The 18305-nt window shown below is 41.3% G+C and overlaps 3 protein-coding genes across 6 annotated transcripts in view; 2 read left to right on the top strand and 1 right to left on the bottom strand.

Moving 5' to 3' along the window:
* Positions 1–640, bottom strand: part of GSPT1 (G1 to S phase transition 1) — a 21877-nt gene extending 21237 nt beyond the window's left edge. The window contains exon 1 of one of the 2 annotated variants that reach the window (XM_041401456.1): positions 133–640. In XM_041401456.1, the coding sequence (XP_041257390.1) occupies positions 133–433 (301 nt within the window). In that variant the 5' untranslated portion in view covers positions 434–640. The remainder of the gene's footprint in view (positions 1–132) is intronic. The other variant, XM_041401457.1, reaches the window with a different exon arrangement.
* A 4777-nt stretch (positions 641–5417) lies between these two features.
* TNFRSF17 (TNF receptor superfamily member 17) lies at positions 5418–13697 on the top strand. The gene is made up of 5 exons (XM_041401578.1): positions 5418–5510; positions 5771–5842; positions 12345–12396; positions 12540–12671; positions 13441–13697. The coding sequence occupies exons 1-5, from the start codon at positions 5418–5420 to the stop codon at positions 13695–13697; spliced, it is 606 nt and encodes a 201-aa protein (XP_041257512.1).
* A 1022-nt stretch (positions 13698–14719) lies between these two features.
* SNX29 (sorting nexin 29) overlaps positions 14720–18305 on the top strand; it is a 102705-nt gene continuing 99119 nt past the window's right edge. The window contains exon 1 of one of the 3 annotated variants that reach the window (XR_005952450.1): positions 14720–15173. Coding sequence is in view for 2 of the 3 variants with exons in the window: in XM_041401744.1 (XP_041257678.1) it covers positions 15167–15173 (7 nt within the window). In the remaining variant the exon portion in view is untranslated. The remainder of the gene's footprint in view (positions 15174–18305) is intronic. The other 2 variants (XM_041401744.1, XM_041401746.1) reach the window with 2 other exon arrangements.

Raw genomic sequence — 18305 nt, 5'->3', positions numbered from 1 at the left:
CGCCCGCCCCGCGTGGCCCTTTCCCGACCGCCGCGGGCCCGGCACCCTCGCCCCGCTCGCCCCGCGCCCTCCCAACATGGCCCCCATCCTCCCTGCCTCCCTCGCCCTCCGCGGAGCCGGCCCCGCGGTTACCGAGCGGCGGCGGCGGCGGGAGGCCGGGCGGGGGCGAGGGCGGCGGCAGGCCGGGCGCCGGGCCGCTCCGCAGGAAGGACGGCACGAACTCGGCGGCGTGGACGTTGGGCACGAAGGGCTTGGCGTTGACGTTCAGCTGCCGGCTGAAGGCCGCCCCGAGCAGCTCCTGCTGCGCCTCGGCCTCCGCGGCCGGCGGGGCGCAGCCCGGGCCGGCGCCGCTGCCCGGCTCGATGTCCGCCTGGTCCCAGCAGTCGGGAGCCGAGTCGCTACTGCTCCCGCTGCCGCTCCCGTTCGCCTCCATTTTGTGGCGGCCCCACAAGGCTCCGCGGCCCCGAAGCGTCTCCCGGGTGAGGGGGGAGCCGGCGGCGGCACCGACTCAGCACTCGCTCCGCCGATTCCGCGTGTGCTCCGCCGCCCCGACGCGAGCGCAGTGTGGCCTCTCGAGCCACCGTACCCCCTCCCGGCAGCCTCTTCTAACGCCATCGTAGTAGTTTTTATCTCCCCCGGCCCTCCTCCTGCCGCATGTCCGAGGCGCGGCGCGAGGACTACAATACCCGTCATGCCTCGCGCGCGCACCTGCGCCCCGCCTCCCGAGGACGGACGGGAAATGGAGTTGCCTGCGTTCCTTGCGCGCTCAGGAACTGCAACTCCCGGCGGCCCCGCGCGCGCCGTGCGTCCCCGCCGGCCCCGCCCCCTTTTCCAGGGGGATGCGGAACGCGGAGTTGGCGCGAACGCCTCAGGCGGGACGGGCGCCGTCCGGGTCAGCTACCGGCGGTGCAAAATCACACCGAAGCCGTCCCGGGGAGCAGAGGTGCACAGGGACAGGACAGGAACCGCCCGGGTCAGCTCCCAGCGCTTCAGCCGAAGCCGTCCTGGGGAGCTCCCGGGGAAGCTGCGGGAGCACGCGCCCTCCCACGGGGTGCAGGAGCGAACGCTGCCGTGCCCGTCCGGCCAAAAGTGAACAGCGTGCATGGAAAGGTCCAGTTTTGGTCATTCTGTAGGACGCGTTGACTTGGTTCCTTGTTACTATGTAAAAAACCCATCCCGTTAAGCCAGGGTCAGTAGGACTTCCCAAATACTGAGGCCCTCCCTCCACTGGTGTGACTCTTAGAAGTTTCTAAAATAAAATCTCAACAAACAAACCCAAAAAAGATCGCTTGAAGTTAAGTATATTTGGAGGAAACAGTGCAGAACAGAGGGGAAACAAGTAGATTTTGGTTATGGGGCTGCAGGAGGCTGTGGCAGCATTCTGTCCCATAAGGTACAGTGTGTTTATAACTACACAAAGCAAATATTTGGGAGTTTCTTGGAGTGCTGACATGTGAGGACCAAGTCATCTGCAGCATTATTCGTATCAGAACACTGTGGGACACATTACAGAGTTTTTAAAGCAGGTGGTCTTAGAACTGATAATGAAAGATCTCTGTTTGATACAGAGTCCTGGGCAGTTTTGGTTGGAGAGCAAAAGCTTTCCTGAAGGGACATTTGTGTAACGTAATCCTGACATGAGAACCAGAGGGTTTCTGGCTGTACACAGGAGCAACATGTGGGCCATGGACAGACAAAAACTTCTACAGATGTTAATGGAAATGTGGGCTTCCAACAGATCATAACCAGGGAAAACATTAGTGTGCAGGGTAGCACTTAAAAAAGAAAAAAAAAAAACCCAAAAAAACCCCAAAAAACAACCCCAGAACTCCCAAAAACCAACAAAACCAAATCCCCACTAACACCACAGAAAGTTCATTTTGGAAGAAAAAGTATCACTTATAGTGAGAGATTAAAAACCTCTGCCTAAGTGGAAGCCTTTCCTTCAAGCACCACTGAGAGGTTAACCCTAACCCTATCTCTGGCCCAGAGTTAGTCTCCAGTTTTCAGGCATTGTCAGTCTCTATTTTTCAAATCAAGTATAATTAAGGAAGAGTCTCACCTGTGCTACTGTTGTAATATTTGGAATTTTGTCAAGCTGCAAATAAGTCCCAGCTGTGCGTGTCACTCACTTTTCTGTTTAACTAAAGGCAAAGTAGTACCCAGTGCATTGTTTGGTGTTTGTTTTCTTTCTAACCTTTGCTTGTTAGGTGACATTTATCAGCCAAGAGGTGTCTGATACATTTCATATAGTACAGCAACAAGGTAGCACCATTTCAGCACTCAGGGATTACGAGTGCTGAATAATAGACAAAACTCCAGTGCACAGCAGGCTTCATGCATTCTGCTGACAGAGGGACTTGCTACTGAGCACTTTTTACTGCCACTGTGAGCATGAACAGCTCAGGTTTATAACTGCAAGCTGGTGTTTTGTTTGAGCCCTGACACAGCCTACAGGTCAGGAAAGCCTTAACTGGGGCCAGGTGCTGCCTTTTCTGAGCAGCTAAGATGTACCTTAGGATGATCAGCACAAGGAACACAGAGACAGCAATTCTTGCACACATTTTGGCATTCCTTAAAAAAACTTCTTGAAGGTTTTTGAAATGGGCCTTCTTTTGATGGCTCCTAAAGCACTGAGTTGTGATAATTTTTTTGTGTTTGTCTAGGGGGAGTAGGGCCAAATATGCATTTGATCAGAGGTACAGAGGTGCATAATACCACTGATTTCAGGGGAAAAGAATTAGTTGTGTTTCACAACCTTTCTTCCTTCCTTGACAGGTACTTATTCCCTAGGTACTTGCTAGGATATAAACAATTAGTCCACAGAATTTCAAGATGCCAGATGTCCTTCAGAGTGCACAAACCTGTTTTGCAGGCTGTCACACATAGGAATTGTGTAAACTCAAACACTAAATTTTTAACAGGGCTAGTAGTTTGTTTTTCCACTTTGGAACAGCTGGTACTCAAAACAAAAGTGGAATTATGTTAATTTTACTGGCAAAACATCCACTGGAGTGTAAATGGTCCTGTTTTCTTGAGGTTTTAATGCATTATTAAAGCTTTTCTTGTTTAAATCTCTTTTGCATCAAAATGTTTAGAATAAATATACCAGTTCTTCATTTAAAAAATGCTAAAATGCTTTTCTTACTGAGAACCACCCAGACAAATTCACTCATGTCCTTAATAACTTCAGTGATCAAGACTGATTAGAAAAGAGGAGTCTGGCCCAGCTTAGGGTTAACCTGGAGGGCTCTGTTCACGTGGTGTTAGAAACAGCGGTCTGTGCTTTGGTGGTGACTTCCACCCAAGCCCCCACAAGCACTTTGCAGCCTGGCAGGGACACCTATGAAATACCAACGATTTAGCCGTGTGAACTGAAGCAGAAGAGAAAGATGGCTTTCACTAGATGCTCCAAACAGGTTAATAGCTTCAAGAAGTTACTTGCTCACCACCAACAGGTAAGTTTTTAAAATTCCATAAACCACCAACAGCCTTAAAATGGAAAGAGAGTTGTTTTAAGGTGCTGAGTTATGATTTAATTGACTCAGTCTACCTTGACATCAAGTAACTTCCTGAGCTACTGCAACACGGGAAGAAACATTTTGGCTGAGACTGGGAGGAGCAGGAATGGAATACAACTCCCTCTGTGGTGTGGCAGCAGGCTGGGATTGGAGTGACACAGTGTGAACCATACCCTGATATTTAAAGGTATTCAAATGTGTACAGTAGTTACACACCTAAATGAGTAGCCTGATATTTCGAATGGCTTTGAAGTCAGAAAGAGCCTTTAAAAACAAAGCCAAAGGAACAACTTATTTACTTAGGAGAAAGAAAGGACAGGAAGTAAGAAGTAAATTATTAGAAGTTTGATTAGGTGCCAGGAACTTATAAATTAATGTTCTTAAACCCTGGCAAATTCTCTCTCCAGGTAGTCTGTGGAGATGTAGCTGAGAACTAGAGAATAGAAAACACAACTATGTTTCAGCATGATGGCTTCATTAAGAACCAAGCCTCTCCTGAGCTTTACTGGTGCTTGTGGAAGTGTAAGTGAGTAAAGAGGCTTTTATATTTATACAAGACCATGTCTAATCCAAACTAAGATATCTTGGCCTGGAAACATCTTTTTACTGATTTGTTGTTCCAATACTGCTATTTAACAAATGCTCTTTCTGGCCTGTTCCTCTCCCTGTGCTGGGCATTGGCAGAACTGCAGTCCATGAATTCCCTCAATGAAATGTATTTGAAGCTATTTCATTGGAAGAATTTCAAATAAAAGTCTTCTTTGGTTTTCCAAATGTAGCACCAGAGCATAAGCTCTGTTTCGCAGTCCAATCATAGAATTAGTCCACATCTACAAAGGAATTTAGAATTTGTCTCACATTTCATTGTGGGTTGGCAGTACTTTGGAGCTGGATTCTTCTTTTTCAGGGCTCCAATCTAGTTCAAGCCTTTTTTGATCGCTCCTTTTGGAACAATTAAACACATACTGCAGGCTTCAAAAAGGGCATAAATTTAATTGGTGTTCCTTTAGATAGCAAAAGAAATACATTGATTGCTACACCAAAATGCCAGTTTGTAATTTTGTGTCCATCTTCTCAGCTCTCAAATACCTCACATGCTCAGCTTATTATTTTTAAAAATAGCCATGTGTGTATCTCACTTCTATGTGTATACACAACCTTTATTCTCCTTGATTGTGTATCTCTAAAAAGAAAGACTGAAAGATCTTTTTTTTTGCAAGTGCCATCCCTTTTTCCAGGTGACTCTAATTGGAGGCTCAGAGTTCTCAGCTGTGTGTATGATCTATTTCTTAGTTACCCTGTATTGTTTAGATCTCAGAGATGTGTAAGCTGGGTTGTTGCTGGATCTTTGCCTCTCTTTGAATGCACAGCAGTGTTCTTAGTTACCCTGTATTGTTTAGATCTCAGAGATGTGTAAGGTGGGTTGTTGTTGGATCTTTGCTCACGATGCCTCTCTTTGAATGCACAGTTTCTCCTTAGACAGAATTTCTTCTGTGGTTTCCATACCGTGACACTCCAGACTGAAAAATAGGAGGGGGAGAATAGTTTAGTTAAGTTGTTTTTCTGTCAAAACTGTTGTATGTGTGGGTTTCTGGCTATCAAAGCTCAAAAGAATCAAAGGTGTGCACATTGTGAAGAACCTGTGTGTAGTTTATAAACCTATGACAGTTAAAATGTTGTAAAGAGCAGAGAGATTGCTTAATGTGGAAGGAATGTGCTGAGCAAAGAACGCGCATCCAAGGAAAGGAAGAGTGAGATCACTTAAATGATGTAAACAGTGACTGAGCTAGGACTAGGAAGGTTAGAGACAGGAGGGAATCTATTTTGAAGAAAGGCAGAGATTGTGTGGTTTCAGAGATCTGAAAGCCAGGTGTGGGATTAGTGGGAGGAGGCATCATGTCAATCAAAATACTGAAACAGCTGAAAAAAAATCTTGTGAAGCACAATCCAGATCTCTGCTTTTCTGTTCTTATGCTTTCTTTTAGATCAGCAATATTTTTATTAGAAAATTAACCATTTGCTTCCTTAGAAGCAGCATGGCCAGCAGGACCAGTGCAGTCACCGCCACTGCTGAGGCCGCACCTCGAGTGCTGTGTCCAGTTCTGGGCCCCTCATGACAAGAAGGGACATTGAGGTGCTGAACCATGTCCAGAGAAAGGGACAGAGCTGGGGAAGGGGCTGGAGCACAAGTGTGCTGAGGAATGGCTGAGTATTAACACACTGTTTATTCACTGCCTTTCTGGTTGTAGGGACTCCCTGACATGGAGAAGCTGCTGGATACTGTAATAACTCCAGGCCAGATCTCCTGCTTTATAAATATGGTAAGAGTTTTATAACATTTAAGTTTTATATGGAAAGTTTTACATGCTGTCTGTCTCAAGGGAGGGGGAAATAGAAAACTGGTTCCATGTGGAATTTTCTTGTGCTTTCTTTTCACCTTCTTAATTCTCTGGAATTCCAGTTGAGGGAGCATGTTGTCCATTAGAGATCCCTTAAGATTTTAGTTTCAGTAATGACTAAAGCAGAATGGCATTATTGTTATGAAGGAAGAATAACACCATCATGGGATTTTTAAAGCTGCTCTTCTATGGCTAGTTAACATGTTAACATTGTTGTACAAAATAATTACTTCATTATGGAATTGTGAGAATGAAAAAGTGAGCTTGCTTCTAAATAGGCTTAATTACTCTAGAAGTATTCTGTGCCAGTATTCTTATTCCAGAGACAACAATTTGCATGGGGAATTATTCTGGAGTAGTGGTGGCTAAATCAATTACAATTTCCCTCCTGTCTTGAGAGAGAGCACATATTGACACTGTGATGCTATACATGAGAATTTGAAAAAAGTGAATGTGCCTTACTCAAACTTCTGATTAGACAGAGAATTTGGCTAAGATTGCCAGGACAAAAATTTACAAAATGTGTTTACATTAAGAAATAAATTATATTTACATTCTGTAAAAACTATTGTACCAACATAAAAATGTCACTGGCATTCCAACAAGCATCGGCTTAATCCAAACTTGCTTGCACAATTCCTTTTTTATGCATTGTCCTCAGTAGTTACATAACTATTCTGGCACATGTGGAATGTCAGAAAACTGAAAAGGTATCTTCTTTGCCCCAAGGGTTTGCAGTCTATTAGGACTGCTTTCCTGGGCTGTGCACTTCCTCTGTTCCATAAGCTGGTTCCTAGCTAAGTCAGCTTTGAACACAGTGGGGGATACAGAAACTGTCTGTGATTTAATTGACTGTGTTTATACTATTGTTATTTTAATCACTATTTTAAGGGAACATTTTCTCTTCTGTTGTTTTGCTCTTTAATCCACTTTGGAAATACTCAATGTCGCACCAGCAACATCACTCTTTTCAAAGCTGTGGTCTAATTAAAATGTGCTGAACCAAACAGGCAAAATCCACATTGTTCTTGTTTTTGCTCTGTGTGCAAATGACATTAAACAATATTTTGTCTAAGAGCAGCATTGTTCTGTGCAGCTTGTAAAAGTTAATGAACATGATGAACCCTTTAATAGCTCCATTCTTTTATTTACTAGCAGTGTGTGCCCCATTCCTAGAACAGCTTATCTCCTCCCAGCCATACAGTCAAAGCATGCACTTCACACAACATGGATTTCTGAAAATAATTGTTTCAGAAAGTTTTAATACTGCTTTAGGAGATGACTGTCTGTAAGACTGCTGTTCCTTGAAGTGCAATAACTTTTGAGAAGAAAAAGTGGTGGTTTTGGGTATGTACATTGTTCTTGCAGATTTTTAGGATTGTTGAGGTGAGGTGATTTATAAGAGACTTTTTGGGGGGGGATTTATTCTGTAAATAGCTTTAGAGAATTGGAGGGGATCAGAGCAAGCCTGTAGTATAAGATTTGACAGTGTAGGTCAGTTGCCTTAGTGAGTGGGAAAAAAAGAGCTGTGCCAGCACAAAACCATCAATGTAGAAGCAACTATACAACCAGAAGAATTCCTGTGTCAGCCTAGCTAGTGTTGTTTGTGAAGGGAATGTTATAGTCCTAGCAGAAAACCCTCTTTCTCTTGGTAAGTGCTATGTAATTATGCCAGCAGAATTTCTGAAGTACAGTCAAGCAAAAAAGTTGGCACAAGCTTCAACAGAGAAACCCTGAAGCAGTGCCAGAACAAAACTTTGTTGTTTATGTTATGTGTGGTAAACAGATCTCAAGTTATTGTTCTGTGACAGATGAATTTCAATCCTTAATCATTGACATGATGATATTACTTTGATTTTCCATCCAGAATCCTCATTTTATTATTTTGGCTTAGACACTCACAACGGCTTTTTTCAAATTAAATAGTGAAAGATAAAATTTTTCATACCTTTTCCAGGTTACTGATTTCTGTCATGTAATATCAATTTAACATGTCACAAGTAAGAACTGATGAGGATTTCTGGAAGTCTTCAGTTTCTCCAGATGTTTAATGAAACCAACAGTCAAATTTGGGTTCATGGCAGGAAATGCTCTGGCTGGATGTTTGGTGCTTGGTGTGCCCATTTTCTGCCAGAGCAACGTGGAACTGGAGGTGTTCTGCTCCCGTGGGAGAAGGCTGTAGGTCTGAAACATTTGTGTGTGTCTGTGTACAACTCGAAAGCACCAGCTCCTGCTCTGTGCTGGGCTCTGTCCCCTTCACCTGTACTCCCTTCACCAGTAAAAATGATTTGATTTCTTGAAATCCTGTTCAGCAATTTGGCACCCTACTAGAACTGTCAGTGCTAAAGGCATTCTTCTAAACAACAAACAGAAAATATAGTTCATACTGGTCTTTATAAATTGTCTCCAGGTGTCACTCCTGAGTCAGACAGATACATTTTAGAAACAAATCTGAGAATTGGTTTTCCTTTTCTCTTTTTTCTTCCTGTTGTTTCTGCAGGTGACACTTCTCTTCTTGCATTTTTTCCCATTGCTGTCTCTAAGGATGCCAACTCCAGCAGGCCAGCTTAACTTGTCTGAATTATTCTTAGAGGATATCTTGGGGAGTTTTTGAATTTCAATTACAGTAATGTAACTGCAGAAATACTTCCCTGGCAATACTTTGTGATTTATGGTTAAATGGTTATTGTAGTTAATAAATCCTTTCTTATTTTGTCCAACTCTGCTAATTTCTGCCATCCTTTTGAAGCAAAATTAAAAGAAGCGAGCATTTATTAGCATCAACATGTAATTGTTTGGAAAGCCAGTGCAAGCTCTGTAAATCCCATAATTGAACAAGAGCTGAAATGTAACTTTACTGGTAAGTAAGGTATATATTTATTATTCCCTAAAGGTAAATAACACTGTAGGAGAACCATCATTCTGTACCATCATCCCATTTTTTTGTGTGTTTGCATAGTCTACATATAACAAATCGGTGTTCTGCTTAGAGGATTTAATGTGTATTATAGAAGGCAATGGAGCAATTATTAACATAACATAACTACAGTTTCTAGGTAACAATAGCCTTAATGTCACTTAATGAATTTATTCTTAATGCTTCTAGTTTTTGTTTCATTAGTTGGCTGAATCCAATATTTTACTTTATAATCAGCTTCTCAATTCAGGTATAAAGCATCTCATATTAAAGCCAGTTGGTATAGCACACTTCTCCCAAAAAAGTGCTTTGTTTGGGCTATTTTTTAATATTAACTCCTTGCTATCAAAATTACTCAAAAATGAAGGTTGCACAAGAACCTTGTTAAGCTAGAAAATGTCTTTCTTACTCCTGGACATGGATTTTGTAATAATGTGTGCTTTAGATGTGTAGTGAGATCTGTCAGTGGGATCTATTGCTTATCAAGATTGATTCATTACATGCTTGCTTTCATGCCCTTGAGGAGAGGAACTTCTGAATGTTAGGATGTGCAGAAAACAAAGGCAGCAGGCCATGGCAACCACAATTCCTCATCGTTTTTTGAACCATTTGTTGCCTGTGTTTTGTCATTGCATACATCACTGGCACTGTGTACAGCCAAGGGAAAAAGGCTGGGACTTGAATGGTGGCTGCTAAAGGAATGACACAGAAGAGACCCTTTGCTGTCATTGCTCCCCCCTTTCCAATGTGTGAAAAATGTATTGCTTAATTATCAAGGATTTGTGGTTTGGGGCACAGCTGTCAAAAAATTAGCTTATCCTTAAAGGCTGTAAACTTTGGGAAATAGTAGTCCAACTGCAGAGGGAGAATTATTGCTGTAAGAGACAGCATCATTCTCCAGAGCTCTGATGAATGAGCTGTATTATGTCTTTTACTTGGGGGGAAGTTTCCTAGAGTTTGACTGAAAAGATGAGACTACTTTGTATTTACTTTGTGTCTTATGAGAAATATGTTTGAACTCTAACCAGCCATATAGGAAAAATTTCTGGCCAACTGAGAGAGAAAGCATTTCTGCCACAATATTTTATATACAATCTCAAATAATTAGGCATAAATTAATTTCTACTGTACTTAGAGTTTGACAGGACTTTTCAAATTAAGACATTGGTGCATTAGTTTACCAAATGGATTTCTCTGGTGGACTTAGTTGCATGTCACCAGTACGTGATCAGCTGTTTTTATACATTTTTTCCCTGTGTTGTTTCAGGCCTTTTTTCAGGGCCTAGGATGTAAAACTCCATGAACTGACTGGATTAATGAATTAAAGCTGTTTGCCATGTGGTCAGGTAAGCCCTCCAGCCCTTCCTCACGTCTCAGAGTACATAGAATGAAGAGCAGGACTATCCCTTTCACTAACACCAAAACATTTAATCAGCTTATCTGTATATAATCTAACCACATCTTTGGTGGCCTCCAGACATAGACATGTTTTGTTATTTCTTTCCTTGCTTTGAGATCAACATTTCTCTTGCAAAGTCCCTTTACAGTTTTTATGAATAATACCGATAGCATACTGAGGAGATATCAGGGTACATCACAGCAACATGTAGAGCAGGAGTGCATAACCAAGTCCAACAAAGACACATGTAAGGTTTTGCACCCCTGGAAAAGTAATCCAGGAGTGCAGCAAAGGCTGGGATCTTTCACTGAAGTCAGTGGATAAAAGCTTAAAGAATTGGATCAGCTTATCTGTTCTGAAATTCACTTACTGTACCTATAGGAGTGCAGCAAAGGCTGGGATCTTTCACTGAAGTCAGTGGATAAAAGAATTGGATCAGCTTATCTATTCTGAAATTCACTTACTGTACCTATGGATACCATGAAGATACTTTCAGGAGTATCTGCTTTCTTGAGATCACTGTTGAGAATGTGATTGTCCCCTCCATGGCTGAAAAGGCTAAACAGCATCTTAAAAGCAAAACCTGAAATTGCTCTGTGCATAAAGTACCAAATGGTGCTTCATCAGAAACAAGAATGATATTGCAGCCGTAACTGAGGTTTCTTCCCTCAGAGTGTGATTCTGCAAGGCAGAACCAGTTTTATGACTTCAGCACTAGCACTAACTTCCTAGAGAAAGTTTTGGCATAACCCACAGTCTCTACCCTTATTTTCTTCTGTCACACCTAAATCAGATTTCATCAATTCCTATTTATCCACTAATCTTGAAGAGGGAGGAGAGCCTGTGATAGAAAGCCTTGAGCTGTGCACCTGGCCCATACAAACAAGTGCAGAAGCCACAATAACCATTTCCATCTGCTGGAGACTAGAATACAGATCTGTTAGACTGCTCCACTAAAAACAGTTTGTGTATTCCCACATGGTGCATTTTGTGGGAAAATAAGGCTCATAGTAATGTGGCTTGAAATTACAACTCCTTATACAATGTTTTCCTTTTATATTTCTGTAGTCAAAAAGACAATTAACTTAAATATGATACAGAGAGAGAGCCTGTAATTCTGATCTGTCTGTGGCAGTGATACTGGATAGAGGCAGTTATTGCTACTTGCTAGAAATTATTAGTTAACTTTGTATTTAAAATAAATTCTATTAGAATAAAACATCAAGATACACGTTAGCTGTGTAAACTACTTTGATTGTGACAGTCTGTAGTCAAAGCTTTTTATTTTTCCTGTGAGGAGACCAAATACATTTCCAGAAATGTTACATTCACTGTATATACAACTACCTGGGAAGAAGACATCCTATAAACTTACTTTTCCATGCTGGGTACTGCAGTATTAGCCCAATGCTAGTTCTGTATTGTGGAAAAATAAGTGAAAAATGCAGATAATGTTTTGAATCAAAATTGTAAAATATTAATATAGCACTTATTTAATGATTAGAATGTAATCTTATTAAATTTTTCATAGAAATATGGTTATAAGCAAAAAAAAGTAGCTATAACTCCCAAAATGAACTAAGCAAAAATGTCAACCAAGCCCTAATAGATGATAAGTGAGGCTAATTCGGAATTGAGAAGCAATCACCATGAAAAAAAAACCCCAGTATTAGAGAAAAGAACAATTATGATGAACTCCTGTTTGGAGATCTTTCTTCTCTACAGTTTGCAGTACTTAGCACCTGCTCTAGAAACATCTTCTATAAATAACCATTTTCTGTTTCAGACAAAATTTACATGAAAACTATCTTGGTGCAGCTGTTCAGTTTTTCTAAAATTGTGAATTGCCAGAAAAGGAGCAGGGGACCTCAGAGTTAAATCCTTTTCTGTAACATGATCCCATGTAGTGGAGCTGTGATGGAAGTCCATTACTACTGCTAGCTGTTCTTAGAGTTGCTCAAACTGAGAACTGAGAAGCCTTCTGTAGATGATCCTTGCTCTTTTACAACTTCTGTGGCTTTGTAGTTCCATAATAACTGCCCCTGATGGCACAGTGCCCCAAAAATGAATACTTTGATAATTTGCTGCTCTCTTGCACTCCTTGTCACCTCCGGTGTTCCAGTGCACCACCGCCCTCCTGTGAAAGCTACTGTGAGAAGAGTAAGTGGATTTCTGCAATACTCTGTGGCTGTGCTGGGCATCTTCATGTTGTATCTTACATTCAGGTTTGATGTGTTGGACATGTTTACTGTACATGAGTTATTGTTTATGATTAATGTAATGCATCTCTTTTATTTCATAAGGTACCGATTCAAGTGGAATTCTTTGGATTTGTTTGGGCATAGGGTTGATTTTAATATTCACTCTGTTTACCTTAATGGTCCTGTTTAAATGGAAGCACCTAAAGCAACTAAAAGAAAAACTGGAAAACACAGGTGAAAAAATTCTTCATCAAATAATTTTAGATTATTGTACATTTTAACTACTCTTAACATGTAAAAACATTGTATATATTCCAGAGTCTCATGACTGCCTTTGTTAGATTGTTTGGTCTTTGTTGGATTGTTTGGTATTCCTCAAATAGTCTCCATGAAATTATCATAGTTATTAAGGAATAAATATCCAGATGTGGACTTGCAAAACCAGCATTTTCTCTTTGTTGGTTCTGGATCCCGTGAGGATTGTGTTGTTGTATATTCATACCTGGCTTACTTGCTTCTGTTTGAGAAATAATTTATGAAAACTTAAAAGGAAAAGACTTTATAAGGGTTTCACCCTCACTGAATGCAAAAGGAATTGTTCCCAGGCAGAGGATACACATTCAATACTATCTTTTAGTTTTATAAGACTTTAAATAATTTTATTTAATATTGTAGTCTGTGAGAAGCATATGTGGCATATTTTGTGAAGGTGAAAAAAGGTTTTTTTTTCCATTTTACAAATACTATATTTGTGAGTTTTCAGACAATAAATAACTGATTAAAAAACGTGTTGAATTACTTCAATGCTTATTCTGAAGTAGAGGGTTGTATTTCATAGAACAAAAGATGATCATATGTAGCTACATTTTAAAACTTTCACTATACCTTAAAATTTTCACTGAGGTTAGAACATAGTTGTAGCATAATGAGATTTGGATCTTTAATAGCTCTTTGTTTAGTATAGCATGATGTATGTACTAAATTAACTTCTGTATATTTACAGACTCCTCTGTGGAGCCGAATAATATTCTCAAGGCTAATACTGAAAGCAGTGTGAATTCAGAAGAAATTAGACACACACTTCCAAGTGAAACATTAATGTATTCAGTGGAAGAATGCACTTGCAGTGACTGTGGCTTGGTAAAACCTCAGACTGGCTGTGAAACTTCATTCCCATTACCAGCTACTGAAGAACGAGCTGCTGTTCTAGTTACCACCAAATCTTGTGATTATTATAACTATGTTCTGGGTGTTGGATGACTGGGAGAGAAGTGTATTTGTACTGAGTAATAATTAATTAGTTATTCCAGTATAGCTGTAAACCTTAATACTTGCAGTCAGTGGAGAAGGTAGTACATCATTCTTAGAGATTTCCTATTGTGCATGCATTAATATTGTCATATTATTTCTAATTCTAGTATTTAATTAGTCAAGTACTTCTACAGTATTCTCAAGCACTCAACTAGTTATTGGAATTTTTATTTCAGAAAGTCCTTACATAGGACAGCTTTCTCTGCCTTTACAGATTGTACCTACTTACAGCAGATATATACAAAATAAACAAGTTTGCAAATATGTATGTTCATGTTAGACTCAGATCTTGTGCCAAAAATTACTTAATGGTTCACAAGGACTGTTCCAAGAGGCAGAAATTAAGACCTACAGTACATCCCCAGTCTTGAAAAGAGTAATTTCAACACTTGAAATAGAAACGTTCTAAAGATGGATACCCTGTAGAGTGTGGAGGCCCCTGGGTTCAGAAGGTATCACTGGGTCACCCTAAGGGAGGTTGTGGTGCTGGGGAGCACAGATCACAGAATGTCCTAGATACAATCACAGAATGTCCTGAGTCAGAAGGAACCCACATGGGTCACTGAAGTCCAGCTCATGGTCTTTACTGCAATCCCATATATTTCCTGGCAGTACAGGCTTTCCTTTCAGAGCCAAGTGTTTTCAGACTGAGATTTATTTCTTTTTTACTCATTATTTTACTTACCCTTGTTACATTTACAAGGATGGGTAATTAGTCATGCTAGACTACTCTGTGGCCTAAAATTACGAATATATTTCTGTCACCTTGCCTTCCAAGCATTAATGTTACTTTCCTAATATTAGGCCAGTTTTATTCCTGGAAAACTGCAACAACAGAAGCAACAACCACACCAGCAACCACAACAACAATCATCTTTATTTGTAGCTAACATTCTACTTCAAGTTCCTGCATGGATGACTATGAATTGAAGTATTTCATTGCATGAAATCTACAACTGACCTGCTACAGCATCTTTAGGAGGCTGACACAAAGTTTGGGGCAAGTTGGGAGTCAGGTGCTCTGTGTGGTTTTGGCCATACAGGACCAAAACCTGTCAAATAGGCCTAGAGACTTATGACATTTATTATTATCATTTGTTTATTTAACGAGCCTTTCCGAGCTTCCACCCTGCACAGCACATGCGGCAGCAGAGACACCTTATCTCCACTTTTCTCACCCTTCCTTTCGCGGTGTCGCGTTGCTGCCCCGCAGGGGTCGGGCGGCTCCGGGGCCGGGGCGCGCTGAGGGCGCGGGGCCGCGCTCAGGAGCCCCGAGCCGGGAAGCGCTCCGCGGCGTTCCCGGGGCCGTGTTTACCTTCCGGGGCGCCGGGCGGGTTCCGGGGCGGGCGGTGGCTGCCGGCCCGGCCGTGGCTGTGCGGGAGAGCGGCGGCTCCGGCGGACGGAGCCCCGCGGGCACCATGAGCGGTGAGTGCGGCCTGGCTGGCCCCTCCGCCCCGGGCCCGCCGGGCGCTGTGGGGGCTGGCGCGGGCAGAGTGTGCCGGGGGGCCCGGGCGGGAGCGGTGCTGCCTTCGCTCCCCTCCGCTGCTCCCTGGTGCCTTGCTTAGGCACGGAACACTTGGGTCTCTTATCTCCACACCCCGTTCCTCGTTCCGGCTCCCCGAGCTCCCACGAAGTGGTGTCTTACCCCGTTTTAAATCCAAAGTCCTTGCCCTTGAGCGTGACACTGGCTCACATCAAAAGTGATGCTGGGCTCGGGCATCTGTGTTGCCTCAGCTGTTGCAAACTCATAGGAAATACTCCTGAGGAAATAAATGACCAAGAGAAAATAGGAGTTTAAGAAAACTAAAAATATGAGCTCAGGAGCATGCCGTCGGTGGGAGAGGTGAGAACCACGGCTTGTGGAGAAAGGGCCTGTTGCTGTGTCTGACTGAGTCCCGGTGAGGGTGACTCTGGATGTGGTAATTTCTGTGGTAGAGGGGAGTGGTGCGGGGGTGTGCTGAATCTTCAGGGTTAATGTGTGCTAAATCCTGAGCTTTCTGAGGTGTTTGTCAAGGAAATACTTGAAGCTTTGCATGAGAATTATGACCCATAAACTACAGGACTGGAGAAAGCAGATCCTCTTGAATGGGCCAGCATGGAGAGTTATTTATTAGGATAGAGGTGAAAATTCGAATAGACTTTTCTTGTAGAAGTAAAGGATAAGTGGTATTATTTAATACATATTAAACACATTGGCAAGGATTTGTTTGGGGCTTTTTGAGAAGGGAGGTGCTTTAGTGAAAACTGACGGGTGTCTTTGTACATCTTCAGCACAATGGAAATTGCAGACAACACTCTGCACCTGAGGGTTGGATCACACATTGATCTCCCACCCTGATCTAACACATGGTGATCTTTGTTGCCAAAGGCAGTAAGAAAAAAACTGAGGAGTTAACTGGAGTCACTAAATGCTACATGTTTTGTGGGGAGCAGACATTTCTGAAAGTGAACTGAAAATTAAAACCGCTTCACTTGTATTTTTCTCTGTTTTGTTCTCACCTTTGTGGTAGGAAGAAAATAGAAGATTTTTGTGGAAGGGATGAGGCAAAAAAAAGATTATAAGGGGGAACCCACTTGTGAAAAATGCGAGTAACACTGAAATCTTTCAAGGCGTGGGAAAAGAAAGTTTCTCAAATGTTTCAGATATTGACACAATATAGACTAAATCCTAATTACAAAATTTGTGAGAGTCATCATTTTCATATGGAAAACCTCAGCCCTTCAAATTCAAACTGGGAATAGTCTTTTTTAAATTTATGCAAATTAGAGCCTAAATCTTCCTAGGAGACTAATCTTTGAGAGCTCTGTTTGAATTCTGTGACTCAGAAGGCAAGGTAACACCTCATGTGGCCTAAAGCTTCATTTTGTAGTTATTTTTGTTATCTTTAATATATTTTTTAAGACAATGAAGAGATACATGTTTATGAGAAAAGAAACATTTAATTACTTCAAACAGAGTAATGCCTAGGGTGAAATTAACAGTAGTGGTTCAGTTGCATAGTAACCACTCATGTATAGCCCCTGCCAAGAATTACAGGGTTTTCCCAACAATTTCAATTAGACAGCCAGATAACAAAAAAACCCCTAATGTTGCACTGTGACAAATGTTACTGTTACACAATGCTGTAAGTATTTTTCTAGAATAATAGAAGTCAAACTGATCAGAACAGAGAAATATCTGTCATTATCATGCTTGTTTCAGGTAAAGGAGATGGCTGATGTTAACATCTCATCAGTTTTAACCATATCCTTCTTTTAGTGCCTGTAACAGCACTGCCTGTACTATTTCTATGTCCAGTTTTAGCCCTTTTAACTAACAGAGGTGTTCCTAAAATATAGACAGAAGAACTTCTTAATGGCTGTAATTATGGTTAATGTTTATTTTCTTTAGCTACAGTGTATTTCTAGTGGATGTGAAGGTAAATTACTGTTGATGTAAGCCTCACCTTAATATTACTAATACTGCTTACTAATTACATACTTGTATTTTATTCTACAGTGCTGAGCAGGCTAAACTTTAAAGGCAAATAATACAAGGATACAAGATTTATGTGCTTGTCAAGAGTTGGGGGTGTTGTCATTTGTTTAATGACAGTTTCAAAAAACTTAAAAATACAACTCGTGGTGGGGGGAGTAGAGCAGTAGAATCATAAGAACGTAGTATAAGGTAGCATTTAAATTAGGTCTGTGTTTGTTTTATTTTAAACTTGTGCCATCAGAACCTGCATTAGAGCGAAAAAAAAAGGGATTGCAGTCTGAAATGTTGCATTAAGGACATAAATAGAAGTTATATAAGAGCAATATGAGATTTATTTATTTTACTTCTATGCTGCATATGGTGCTGGAGAGGGCTTGACCTAGGAAGAACTGGATATAAGTCTTGCTTTCCTTTACTTATACGCCAGTTTGCTGCTGCTGTAGGTGGGGATGTTTGTGTCAGAGCATGGAGAGAAGTTGGTTGTAAAAATAGGAAAGCATGACCTTGAACAACAGAAAATGAAGAGGGTCAGTACCTGAGGGTGCAGAGGGTCAGAAGAGGGTGCAGTACCTGAGCCTATTTTAAACCCTTTTTGACTGAGAAGATGTTGGTGGGAGGAGTCTCCTTAAGTTTCTTAGTTTTTCAACCTTATACTTACGTTTTCACAATTATTTTTAGAGTCCTGTATGAACTTCCTTTTTTATTGCAATTGTCTAAGTACAGCCTTTTTCTGAGTAAGGCTGTTTTTATGCATTCTGTGTTTTGTATTTGTGTCTGTGTAGCTGCAGTTTTTACTGCTATTCTGAATCAGGAGACGGGTATTTTAGTCAGTTTGTAATATACTGTTAGTCTTTAAACCAGCTGGAGTTGATCACACTTAATTGGTGCTCTTGTCTGAAAATATGCTTTTTTTTTCTGAAGACTTAGTTTAGAAAATGAAAATGTGGAAGAATAAATCTTCAATAGAGTTAGCTGAGATGTATTTTTACCTTCCACCTACTGAAAACAAAACCATCACTAAATACTACCATATTTTCTAGGCTTGTTACAAAGAAAAATATACCCTCAGTAGGAAAAGA

Source organism: Onychostruthus taczanowskii, unplaced genomic scaffold, assembly GCF_017590055.1.
Source record: "Onychostruthus taczanowskii isolate IOZ18803 unplaced genomic scaffold, ASM1759005v1 scaffold19, whole genome shotgun sequence".
NCBI classification, from domain to species: domain Eukaryota; kingdom Metazoa; phylum Chordata; class Aves; order Passeriformes; family Passeridae; genus Onychostruthus; species Onychostruthus taczanowskii.
The sequence above is the reverse complement of the archived record's forward strand: the minus strand, read 5'-3'. Positions and strand labels throughout refer to the sequence as shown.

Bases quoted from the DNA above. Each gene is read 5' to 3' on its own strand.
- TNFRSF17 (XM_041401578.1), top strand. From the start codon at position 5,418: ATGTCAATCAAAATACTGAAACAGCTGAAAAAAAATCTTGTGAAGCAC. The intron at 5,843-12,344 runs GTAAGAGTTTTA...ACTCCTTGTCAC, and splicing joins TCTCCTGCTTTATAAATATG to CTCCGGTGTTCCAGTGCACC. The intron at 12,397-12,539 runs GTAAGTGGATTT...TTATTTCATAAG, and splicing joins TGAAAGCTACTGTGAGAAGA to GTACCGATTCAAGTGGAATT.